The 12,678-nt window shown below is 45.4% G+C and overlaps 1 protein-coding gene across 1 annotated transcript in view; it reads left to right on the forward strand.

Moving 5' to 3' along the window:
• The window catches only part of ITIH2 (inter-alpha-trypsin inhibitor heavy chain 2), a 37,871-nt gene that overhangs the window by 11,010 nt on the left and 14,183 nt on the right, over window positions 1-12,678 (forward strand). Inside the window, exons 7-15 of the mRNA XM_014607520.2 lie at window positions 223-330; window positions 1,483-1,611; window positions 4,562-4,678; window positions 6,006-6,174; window positions 8,372-8,497; window positions 9,501-9,682; window positions 10,588-10,773; window positions 11,615-11,754; window positions 12,354-12,526. Coding sequence (XP_014463006.1) covers window positions 223-330; window positions 1,483-1,611; window positions 4,562-4,678; window positions 6,006-6,174; window positions 8,372-8,497; window positions 9,501-9,682; window positions 10,588-10,773; window positions 11,615-11,754; window positions 12,354-12,526 — 1,330 coding nt within the window. The remainder of the gene's footprint in view (window positions 1-222; window positions 331-1,482; window positions 1,612-4,561; window positions 4,679-6,005; window positions 6,175-8,371; window positions 8,498-9,500; window positions 9,683-10,587; window positions 10,774-11,614; window positions 11,755-12,353; window positions 12,527-12,678) is intronic.

Raw genomic sequence — 12,678 nt, forward strand, 5'->3', positions numbered from 1 at the left:
TAGTTATAGGTTGGGGAGAGGGCACTATTTACTAAAACTGTGTTGTCTTGTTCTGTTTTAATCACTGTTTGAACCCCGCCTGGGGTAAGACTGGGTCCATTCCTAAGGCAACATTCACACGGGTCAGGATCTGCCTTGAACGCAATCAGTGGAGGGGGCTTATGAGGCATGGGTGAGGGTATAATTCAGCTCCACTCTCACTGTCCTCCCCTCTTCCTTTAGGTAGACATCCGGATTATCGAGCCTCAAGGACTTCGTTATGTGCATACTCCTAACACACTGGGAGACCACTTTGATGGAATCACTACCTTGTCAAAGGGAGAGAAAAAGGTAATGGTCAAAGCAGGAGTTGATCTCAGGGAATATTTTCTCACATGGGGTATATGGTTCTCTCAGTATTTGCTGGGACCATGAAAAAACAATTTTATGCTCACCACAAAGAAAGGACCACTAAAGGGAAGATCTGCCTTGCAAAATGCAGACCATTGATGCAGACCTTGCAAAATGCAGACCACTCTACCTTTAAATAGGGTTTGGGCCCTGAAAAGGAGGAAGTGTCAAACACTCTATGAAGTCCAAGAGGCAATGTTATTACGGTTCCTCATGTCATGAGGGTCAAGTGCAGCCAAAAATACAATTAAGAACTGAATTATCTGCATATTCAGCAAAAGACTCCAGATTTAGCATACAGTGGTGCAAATGCACACTGAATAATGTGCAAATGTACATACAAATATGTTGGTGAAATTCAGTCCACAGCTGGATTCAATCATTTTAACTCTTTTCTGTTCATATCAACTACTATCCAAAAGAACAGGAGTACAGGCTGAATAGTAATTATAGTTGTACTATTACTGCTAAGGATTTGGTTGTTCCAATAATGGGCCAATGTTAGATGTTGTGCAAACACAGGACAGAGGTGGCACTTATTCCTAAGAGCTTACCATCTTAATGCTGCCAGGCACAAACACAAATATTGAAAATTTATTATTGACTGTATGATAGCCCTTATTTTCTTTTTTAATGAATGCAGCCAGGAAAAAAAAATACCATGGGTGCATCTAGACAAGATGAGCCTGGCGCAGCCCTCCAGCCTGCAGCCCTCCCAGGGGGCGTGTAGCAGCAAAAGCTGCACCTCCCACCCCATGCCCCCCCTGCACCACGCACCCACTCACAGTTCCCACCACTTTGCTGCCTGCTGCAGCCTTGGGAGCTGCCGTTGGGCTGTGCCGCACCCCTCCCCTGCCCCTTCTCTAATCCCAGCCTCACTCCCTCCCTGCCTCAATGCCATGGGGACGTATCCCTGTTTTTTACATTATAAAGTGAGTTTGCTTTATGTGAATTCAATTTATGCGCCAGTCTACAGGAATGCATGTACCGCATAAATCTAGGGAAACCAGTATCTAGCTTCTTTAAATGATCCCACGTTCATCCAAGGTATGGTTTTGCAGTGGAGTCACATTTTTCATTTCTCATTTCAAGGCCCACATATCCTTCAAACCAACACTGGCCCAACAGCGAAAATGCCCCACTTGCTCCTCCACGGCAGTAGATGGGAATTTTGTGGTGCAGTATGATGTGAATAGAGAAAAGGCGGCTGGGGAACTGGAAGTAAGTTCATTCTGTTCATACATGCTCCTGTTTGACCAGCAATAGAAACCTAAGACTCACCATGGCAGAGGAGAAGACTCTAGGACCTCTCTCTGGTACTTTCTGCTTTCCACGAGGGTGGAACGAAGCACTGGCAGAACATGACCAACAGATGAGAACTAAAGGACAATGAAAGGGCAAGGGGGGTTGTAGGCAAACAGAACAGAGGGCATGCCTACATGTGCAGTTAGTGCTCAGAAAGCTTACTGCACAGTGGCCATATCTACATGAGGTGCTGAGTGCACAGTAGCCCGATACTACTGCGCAGTAGTGTCTCGTGGCAAAAAACTGTAATGCAATGCTACTGCACAGTAGTAGTTGGCAACTGCACAGTAGTGTCACAAAAAGGCATTCACTGGCAATACTGCACAGTACCTTGGGTTACTGTGCATTCGTTAAGCACTTGTTTATACACAAGTACTATAAACAAGTGTATAAAACAAGTACTAAACAAATGCACAGTAAGCCAAGTTACTGTCCAGTAGCATCTTGTGTAGATGTGGCTAGTAAGCTTTCCCCGAGTTCTTGTCTACAAATGCACCTGCCAGGATCAAATTTGCTCCAGACAGGAGCAGTTCAGGGCAGGGATACTCTTGTCCTGCTTTGCTACTATACGGCCACCAGGGAGAGATCCAGGCCCCCCTGGGTGTAAGCCCTAGGCTGGCAGAGGGCACTGGGGTCAGGCCTGGGTTTGGGTGGGGTGGGGGAAGCTGTCCTGCATCTGGGGTAGCTGCCTCAACCCCATCCCTGACCCAGGCAGCTGCCTGCTGCCCAACTCTGATCACGGAGCTCTGGGCAGGGACAATGTCTGCTGCCCTCACAGCAAGCATCTCCCGGCCCTGGGCTCCAAGATCAGACCTGGGGCTGTGACATTGCCCTCCGCCCTGGGAGCTGTCTGCTGCTGAAGCTGGCTCTGATTGGGACAGCTCCCAGGGGAGGGGGGAATTGTCCCAGCCCCTGGCTCCAATCTTGGAGCTGGGAGCCGAAGCTGCCTGCTGCAGGGGCAATGGGATCGGAGCCAGCCCTGGCAGCAGGCAGCTGCCCAGGACAGGGGAGATTTCTTCCATGCCCTACTGCCTGGGAGCAATTTGCTCCTGGTCAGCTATGTAACCATGCACTATTGCGCAGCAGCTACTGCATGGTAAACCTACTACCTGTATTTACAGGTAGTAGGAAACCACAACATAAACTAATCTACTGTGCAGTAGCTCTTGCAGATGGTTATATAGTGACACTTTATTGAGCAGTAGATTAGTCTATTGTGCAGTAAAGCGTCTTGTGTAGACACACCCAGAGTTATGTAAATTCTGATTTGACCAGAAGTCCTAATGAAAATGGTAACAAGGACAGGACCGACTTCTTATCTTGCCTATAACCCATCATTTCTCACTTCATAGTGCTCTCTCCAGCACCATTCAGAGGTCCTCAATCAGGCAAAAGAGTAGTTGAGCATTGTATGGATGCATCAAAATATGGCAAATTGGTACTGCATTAGCTTTGTGCTGACATCCACTTCGGTTGAATCATTATGGATGGGTAAGCGCGTGTAAAACCCTGCTCTTGCATGCCAATGCAGGGCTGTCCCCAAAGGGGGAGCAAACCGAGGTGTGTTCTTTCTGGCAGAAATTGAGAGCGCAGACAGAAGTGCAGCTCCCTGCTGTAACTGGGGAGGCTTTACAGCAAGAGCTCTGAGTTACAACGGTGCCCCGGACCAAACAGAAGTTCACTGTTGGTTCCAGCAGGGACGGGAATCTTGCTGCTAGCCACAACCAGTTTCCCCTAGCCACGGCCCCTCCTCTCCCCCAGCCTGTCCCTGTTTTCTGAATGGGAAGCGGGGAAGGCAGCAGGGAGGAGCTCATTCTAGGGGGTCCCCAACTGGCACTGGAGGGTGGGGTGGGTGAATTAAAGCCCCCCCACCTCAGGGGGGGCTCCAGTATACTCACCCACCCTTCAGCAGGGGCTGAAAAAAACCCAGACTGAACTGCCTCCACTCCCTTTCCCCTCTCCCATTCTGAAAACAGCTCAGAGGCTGGCAGACACAAGTTACAGAAGATGCTATACTTTGAAATGTCTTCATCCAAATCTGAATGCGGGGTCAGATTTTTGCCCAATCGGCCATTTTTGAAGCGGTCTGCAGCCGTGCGCTTGTGTTTAGGCATGACTATAGACTGCTTGCTGTGGCCAGATGGGGTGAAAATTGTCACTACTGTCTATGCCCTGACCAGTGGTGCTCACATATTGTACAACGATTGTGAATGTGATCTAAAAGGATGCTTCTGACATGGACCTGTGTAACTTCTTGGTTTATGATCAATATATATTAAGTTGAGGTTCAGTACTGAAAATATTCAGAACTCCAAATAGCCAAGCTCAGTCCATTAATAAAAAACAAATTCTGACTTAGAAATCAGGTGTATTACAAAGCCATTACCTCACAGAAGAGATCTGCCCTAAAAACTACCGCTCAAAGGCACCCAATATTTAAATGCTGCCTGGTTTCCACTGAGTAGTAGGAATTTCAATGCTGTTCCTAAAGTGGCTTAACAGGTTTTCACCAGCCCTTATCTTTCTTTTAGCCAAGGTATCTCAAATTCAGCAAACAAATAATTTACTTATGCTAACTAATTCCCTATTTTGAATATCAGTAGAGCCACTTTGCTAGTATCACTATAAATTCTCATGGCTGGAATGTCGCAATTCAAGACTAGCGAAGGAAGAAAGCATTCTTTGACTTTGGTTCACAATTATACACTTACCTTGAGTACAAATATTTGCGGAATATAAAGCATTGATTAACGAACTGAAAGAAGAATTTGTCTCAGGAAGAAGAATAAAATCTTTCATTTCATTAATTGTCTTGTGACACAGGATCTTTACAAGATCTCAAGTTACTGGAATTTTTATTTTGCAGATTTTTAATGGCTATTTTATTCACTTCTTTGCTCCTGAAAATCTGGATCCTCTGCCCAAAAACATCTTATTTGTTATTGACGTCAGTGGTTCAATGTGGGGCCTGAAAATGAAACAAGTAAGTGTTTGATTTCTACAGCCAAAAGGACTTGCCTTTATGTCCCCCTGTTATACCTAGGTATTGCTTTTCTGACTGTGGTACAGCCTGCTCTTTCCATCTTTAGAAATCAGGGACAGATCATCACTCAAAGTGACTAGGTCAGACCTTTAAATATTCAATCAAAGTCCTGCTCCAATGTTTTCCTGAGTAAAGGACTTCAGAATTTGACCCACCATATTTAATAATCTTCTTTAAATGTTTTACAACACGGATGTTGTCATTTGAATAGCACTTAGCTCTTGAGCAATACTTTTCAAGCAGAGACATCAAAGCACTGGGCAAAGACATCCACCTTATTCCTACAGATACGATACCACTGAGCATTGGTGGGGTCTCTGCTGGACTGTGCATCGAGTTTGTGGGCACCAGATTTCATGAAAGATGAAAACAAGTTGGAGACAGTCTGGAGAAGGCTAACTAGAATATGGGGGTTTAGAAAATGTAACTAGCAGGGGGGAACTGAGAGCAGTAGATTAGTTAAGTCTAGAAAAGAAGACTTGGGAGGATGTGATGAATCTCTAAATATGTCAAGAAATTTTTATAAAGAGGACAGTGAAAAACTGTACTGAGCAATGATTGTTCTCGAAGCAATTGGTTTAGAGAAAAAGACGTCTGGGGTAGATATGGGAAACACCTTTCTAACTCTAAAAACACTTATGGTTATTCCAGGGGTGTATGTTGTAGCCCTGTTGGTCTAAGGACATAGGCAGACAAGGCTCTTTGGGTGAATCTGATGTCCTTTATGGTTATTCCAGGAGGTTAAAGAATCACTGGAGATTTTAAGAACAGGCTGGATTAACATCTCAGGAGCAGTATAGGTTTATTTGAATTTGCTTCAGAGACTAGTCTTTATAGCCCTCCATTTCTGTGGCTTTGAAGCAGAAACTGAGGTGCAGCAAAGTGTTTTCACTTGCCCAGGCTTATGCAGCAAATGATGATAGCACCAGAAAGAGAACTTGGCTCTCCTAACCATCGTATCTACCTACCCCCACGTGTTGTTCTCCCCTGGGCCATGCTGTCTTCACTCATCACTACTCTCTCTCTTTCTCTGGTGACTGGCATTAACCCAGGCTGGGAAAGACCCATTTTGATTTTGCCAGCTTCTTCAGAAGCAAGCTACATTTTCCAAAGAGCAAAGAAACCAGAGGAAGAGAGAGAGATGGATAAAAGCTTCCAGTCTCTGCCTGCCACTCGCATCTTTAAATATCAAATAGCTAATTCTTATAGGATGCTTTGAAGAATAGAAACCCATAAACATGCCTGTGACTGTGAACTCCTTTCTCAGACCATTGAAGCGATGAAGGCCATTCTGGGTCAGCTACAGCCTTCAGATCAGTTTTCTCTCCTGGATTTCAACCACAATGTCCGATGCTGGAGGGATGGTTTAGTTGAAGCCACCCCATCACAGATTGACGAGGCCAAGAACTACATCCAGGGAATCCATCCTAATGGGGGTAAGCGTGTTTGGTAACAGGGTGCCCCAATTTCCCATTCACCCAGCTTGAGAGGGAGAAGGGGCATGCTGCAAATAAGGGGACAGGCAGATAGGGCTGGGGGCAGAAAGCAGAGCAGCAGATCAGGCAGGGGAAAGGAATTGGAGTGGTACTCAGGGAGGGTATAGGCCCAATTTGTGCGATGCTTGCCAAAAAGTTTGGTCTCTACTGTACTATGTCATGATCATGACTCATTTTCTCCATCCTGGTATAAACCAGGACTAACTCCACTGTCATTGATGGATGTATGCTGGTGGCGCAGAAGCAATGTGGGTGGGACACACTACAAGCACAAGATGGAAGCTTTTGTGGCTGATGCTCAAGAACTGGAAATTGATTTTGCCTCTGCTTAGAGAAGTGGTGAGACTCTCATCGGAGCTCTGCATCCCAGTCTTGTGTCACATTGTTAAAAGGAGGTTTCAAGATTGGAGAAGATGCAGGGAAGAGCCATTGAAATCAATGGGGAATTGTGCCAGGTTCAAGCACCAGGGGCAGCCGTGATGCCCCTGATGGTCACGCAGCTCCTGCCCAGCTTGGGCTATAAGGTAGACCTCCCTAGATTGCTCACCCCCTATGCCTTGATCTTATTGAGGATTATTTAAGGGGGCTGCTCAACAGCTGTAGAGTAAATCTTAATCTGTGCAAGTCACTAACAGGACCTTCCTGGTCTCAGCTGTCACTTAAATTACACAGGACCTCCCTGCCTGTCTGCACCCCTCTAGGGCACCTGTAGCCTTAAGGGCACAGTGCATGGCTCTGTCCATCCCTACACCACACCCCATACCTCACGGGTGTTACCACTTATGATGTTGATTTCCCACAACTTGGCCCCCATCGGCTCCAGGACCCCCTGGTTCCATGCTTAGCCCCTCTCCAGGCCCAGGGACCTCCTGGTCTGGCTCAGCTCTTCTCTGGGCTTATGGACCCTCTGGTCCATGTCTCAGCCTCTCCCTAGGATCCTGAGCCCACTTCTGGACCCCACTCTCTCTACCTCTGGGATCCAGGGCTACCCATTCTCTGAATAGGCTTTGAGCCTGCCCCCAGCAGAGCTCAAGGCTAAACCCATGGGCAACTAAATAAAAAGCACCTGCATCTTCTAGCAGGCACCCAAACCCTCTCTGGGCTTAACTAAGGCCACCTTCCTATAGATAACAGCCCCTTTCTGCCCCAAGTACCTTTTCCTTGCTTTCCTAGTCTGCAGAGTTTCTTAATCAGCTCCGCTATTAGTTCAGGAGTCCTGCTGCTCCACTGCCAGGAGCTCCTCCCTTCATGATTGCCAGTGCAAGACTGCCTGCCCAGCTGAGGCTTTGGGCTTATATAGCTCCAGGTGACTCTCCAATTCGCCCCTCTGGACACCTGCAAGCTGCCTTTCTTGTTGTTTGCCCTCATAAGGGAGCAGGGGCACCTTAGTGCCTTGCTACAGGAACCAAATGAAATGTTGTAGGTGTAAGGCTGAAAGAGCTTGATCTGCTTAGCTCAGCCAAAGGAAGGTAAAAAAAAGTGATTTACTTATGGGATACATGATACCTTCCCCAGAAGAAAATACTAGCTATTAAAGGGCTCTTAATGGAATGAAAAAAATGCATAATGAGAACCAATGGCTGGCAATTGAAGCCAGGCAGATTCAGACTAGAATTCAGGCACATGTCTTGATCAACAGAGGGATTAACCATCGAAGCTCATCACTAAGAGAAGTCATAGATCTTTGACCCTTGGGACAGAATTCTATTTCACTTTATGGGTCTAAATGGCAGCTCTTTTCGGTGCTCAGTGCTTCCCAGAAGTCTTTGTCCATAGGGGCTAATAATGGTACTTTCTCAGCATTAACCTTTATTTAAAAGAAGGGACAATGAATTGAATGAATATGTTGGGTGCATTTTAACAACCCTTACAGCAGTGGGATGCTAGTAGCCCTCATCTCCTTGCTTTATTTGTGGCAGGTGTTTTTGGTGTCTTTGGGAAATAAGCCTTGTAGCAGCATTGATTATGCAGTTTTAGGAATGGGTTAGACAAGGACTTGTATGAGATAGATTGGCTAGGTGTGATCCTGCCTTGAGCAGGGGGTTGGGCTAGATGACTTCTGAAGGTTTGTTCCAGACCTACTTTTTTTCTGTGATTTTGTGAATAGGAGCCATGCTTGTCATTGCCTCTTTAACAGGTACAAACATCAATGAAGCTCTTCTTCGAGCAACATTCATTCTAAATGAAGCCAAAAACTTAGGAATGCTGGACCCGAACTCGGTCTCTATGATCGTCTTTGTGTCCGATGGAGACCCCACTGTAGGTAAGGCTCTTACACTTGGTGACTTCAGTGGAAGTAGTCCAAGACATACAGGCAACACAGGCATGCTCTACAGATGAGTTAACAAAATCTTCTTCCACCAGTTTGAATCCTCTCTCAACTGGTAGCAAAAGTCTAAGTTGTTGCACATTAGTTTCCCAGTGGAGGAGAAATCGGATAAGTTTCTGGTATATTTTAACTGTAACTTGCTTTAATTACACATAGGCAAAAACCTAGAACAGTGGTAATTACACACAGCATGAAGCAGTCCTCTATTCCCCAATGACCTCAGCCCACATAATAATGCCTAGTCCCCAAGAAGCAGCTTGGTCCCAGAAATGGCATCCAAGAGTGGAGAATAAAGAAGAAATCAAATTAATTTAAGTGCAGGTTGGATTAGTGCAGGTTGCTGACTGTGGAAATTGCCTCAAGAGCCACCCATGATTTCAGAAAGCTGCTCCACAACTAAAAATGCCAGTAAAAAAATTGTGTTTCTAGCCCTAGTTTCCTAGTTTCAAAGGTGCATCTTAACTGTGAGAAATAAAAGTCCAGATTCTATTCCACCTAGTTGCATAAATGGATTTAGGCAATTAATACAAAAAATGAATGCACCCTCCTCCTGCTTTTTGTGACTCAAGTAAAGGCTAACGTGATGGCGTGATGCAAAATTAGATGCATTAGTGGATAGTGGATGGGTGGAATAGAGTCACGTTTAAATAACTAAGTCCATTTAGACACCTAATATGTGGATCAGACTATATGAGTCTGGCCTGAAGTGTAAACCATTATAGTGTTTTTCTTCCTTATTCTACATCAAGTTTGAAATGAAAGTTCTCAGAAGCAGGAACAGCCCCATTCCTTCTAAATGAGTTACAACAGAAGACCAAAAGTTAATGAGAGTCCTAGCTATGCAAGATACATGGGATCAGGTCTCACAAAAGGATCCGTAGGGATCATTTTTAGTCAGTTTGAAGGAGACTACTGACTGTCACTCTCTCTCCTAAAGGTGAGCTGAAGTTGACTACAATCCAGAAGAATGTGAAACAGAACATGCAGGATGACTTCTCTTTGCACTGCCTTGGGATTGGATTTGATGTAGACTATGATTTCCTGCAGAGACTTGCTCAGGAAAACCGCGGCACAGCCCAGAGGATTTTTGGAAATCAGGAGACCTCTTCCCAAATGCAGGTGCATTGCTTTCCCATCACCCTTTCCCTATGGTGGGTCAGCTTTTGCTCATAGCTGTGAATCTGGAGTAACTCCACTGAAAGCAATGGAATTACTTCAGGTTTGCACTGGTGTCACAGGGCATGCATTTAAGCATTCCTAAATTGAATGCACATTAGTTTAATGCACATTAAGTGGGTTTAGACAGGCGTCTACATGTGCAGGCATTAAAGCGCATTAATACTCTGTGTGTGGAGTGACTTGGGACTAAAGTTAATCCCAAATCAGTCCTCACATGGTGTTAATATGCTTTAATGTGTTTACACATGCATTAATGCACTTTAATCATTTGCAGGTATCAAATTTAGGTACAATTAGCCCCAAATCACCATTTTTAAAGTGCATTAAAGGCACACACATGGAGACATGTACCCTAATGTACCTTAAATTTAGGTTAATGTGCCTCAAAGCATCTCATGTATGCACACCCACAGATAATGGAATCTAATCTTAGGGATGCTGTGCAGTCACAGTTGCCTCTAGTAACCCAAGAGCTTCGATTTGTATTCCATAACACAATCCCAGCCACAAAATTAAGCTGGATCTAGATCTGAGTTCAGGCTGGCTTGCACATTAGATTACTATAGAGGGAAGGGTTATAGTCATGAAGGCTATATCCTCATCCACAGTTCATCAATCAGAAAGAGCTGGCATTTGGGCTTGTGTCTATAAACTATAAATAATGATGGCCAGAAAGTCCTTACTCTACTTCTGTCCACTCACTCCAACACATGTGGTTAGAATTGGGCTTGCTTGTTTTGGTCCCAGGTTCTGGTTGCATGCTTTTTTTTCCCAATGGCAGTAGCATCTCAGTGAAGGCTGTGTCCAATGTAGCCACCTTACACTTGTGCCCTTTCCAATCACAGCAATTCTACAGCCAAGTCTCCACCCCGCTCCTCAGAAATATCGAGTTCAACTATCCTCAGGAATCGGTGTCAGACATCACCCAGAACAGCTTCCATAACTACTTTGGAGGGTCAGAGATTGTGGTATCAGGGAAGGTCGACACTCAAAACTTGCAGCACCTGGAGAGTGTTGTCACAGCCACTGCCGTGAGTCAGGGACTCTACAGAGCGCTCATTTTAGCAGCTCAGTCTGGTTCATTCACATGCACATGGGTCTTTCTCTGGAAGTGGTAACAGTTTATGATCCATACAGTATTTTGCCTGATGAAGTAGAGAACCACAAGTTCTGGGTGGGTTTTGGCCAACAGCGTGGCAGCAGCTTCAAATGCAGCTTTCTGTGCCCTACAATGGAATCTCTTGGTAGTGATATTTTATGCTATAACAATCTTTTATTGTAGGCCAGACCCTATACTTCAGCCTCTTCACCATGGACTGCTCCACTATAGCTTGTTCAGGGGCAATGGAGCTGTTCCTTGCCAAAGCCCCCACTCCGAGGACCTAAATAGCACTGGTTAAACTAGCTACATCCAAAGAGTCCTTCTCCATCTGGGGTATGCAGGGAGGACTCCTTGTTTCTCTTCCTGCCTCTGGGAGCAGTGGTACAGCTCACCCACCTTGAGCTACAGCAAGAGCTCCACACACTCGTCTTATCTCTGCCTCCAAAGGTCTTTTTGGTAAAGACAGACACCCCTCACCCATCCTGACCAGCACTACCCTGTTAGTAAATATGGGGGAAGTGTAATGTGGATAAGGACAACATGGATTTTAAAAGTCTTCTCACGTGAAAGGCAAGGTTCATTGAGTAGATGTGATATCTTTTATGACACCAACTGAGTAGTTGGAAAAAAAGTTCTTAGCAAGCTTTGGAGCGCAGTCACCCTTCCTGTGTGAAACCCAGCCAGGGACGAGGGGACGGGTTATTAGTGGGGAGACACAACTGCTCCACTCCTTTAGCTTGCACTCTGATGATGGTATCTTTCTTGCTTAGTCGAATGCACAGCTAGTCATGGAAACCCTGGCGGATGTCGAGGAACTGGATGATTTCATGAGCAAAGATAAATACGCAGACCCCAAATTCACTGAGAAGCTGTGGGCCTACTTGACTGTCAACCAGCTTCTAGCTGAGAGGTGAGAATTATGCCAAATAAGCGGCCCTTAAGAGGGACCTATTTGACATGGCAAGGGCCTGACAGATCAGTGAGGTGTCAGTGTTAATTCACCTTGCAAAACCAGGCCTTTGATTTTTCGCATTAAAAATGTAAATAAATAAAGAAGTGTAAGTGCCACCTTTGTACCTCAGGTCTTCCCTCCACTCCCCTTTTGTAGCAGCTGGTGCTGGGAAATAAGCTGTGGCTTTTGGGAGCATGCAGATTCAGTTAAGGGACTGTATGTGATGTGAATGGGACATTTTCCTGAGCAAAGGTTGAGTGAAAGCTAAGGGTAAACCTCAGAATTTGACCTTTTGTCCTTACAGAGCTTGATCCATGGCCATCCATCGAAGGCAAAGGAAAGCTCCAATTGAAACCAATAGAAATAGGACCAGCCTTTGTGATGCCGGTCATTTGAGTCAAGAGGAGTTTCCTCAGGCCCTCATTCTTTCTTGTTTCCATTCCCTGTGTCCTAATCATATAGCAATGTCACCATTTAGCAATAACCCAGATCACAGCTCTCATTTCAGCATCAGATGTAATGATGGATCACAATGTTTCTTTGGTTTTCCAACACAGAAACCTGGCCCCCACTGCTGCTTTGAAAAGGAACATCACCAAATCAATCTTACAGATGTCTCTCAACCATCACATTGTGACCCCCTTCACAGCCATGGTGATAGAGAATCCCAACGGGGACGAACGGATGCTGGCAGATCAACCTCGAGACAACAAAAAAGGCTGCTGCCCAGGTTGGTGTCTAGCTTATCTAGGTCTCGTTTTGGCTATGGGAAGCGGAAATGACTTGTTCCTTGTCACTCGTGGAGATTAACAAGGTGCTCTAGGATAGTCATGGAGCTACCACTGAGCCCCACAAGAAATACAGATTCTCGATATTCCTCTC

Source organism: Alligator mississippiensis, chromosome 4 (genome assembly GCF_030867095.1).
Source record: "Alligator mississippiensis isolate rAllMis1 chromosome 4, rAllMis1, whole genome shotgun sequence".
In the NCBI taxonomy this organism is placed as follows: Eukaryota; Metazoa; Chordata; order Crocodylia; family Alligatoridae; genus Alligator; species Alligator mississippiensis.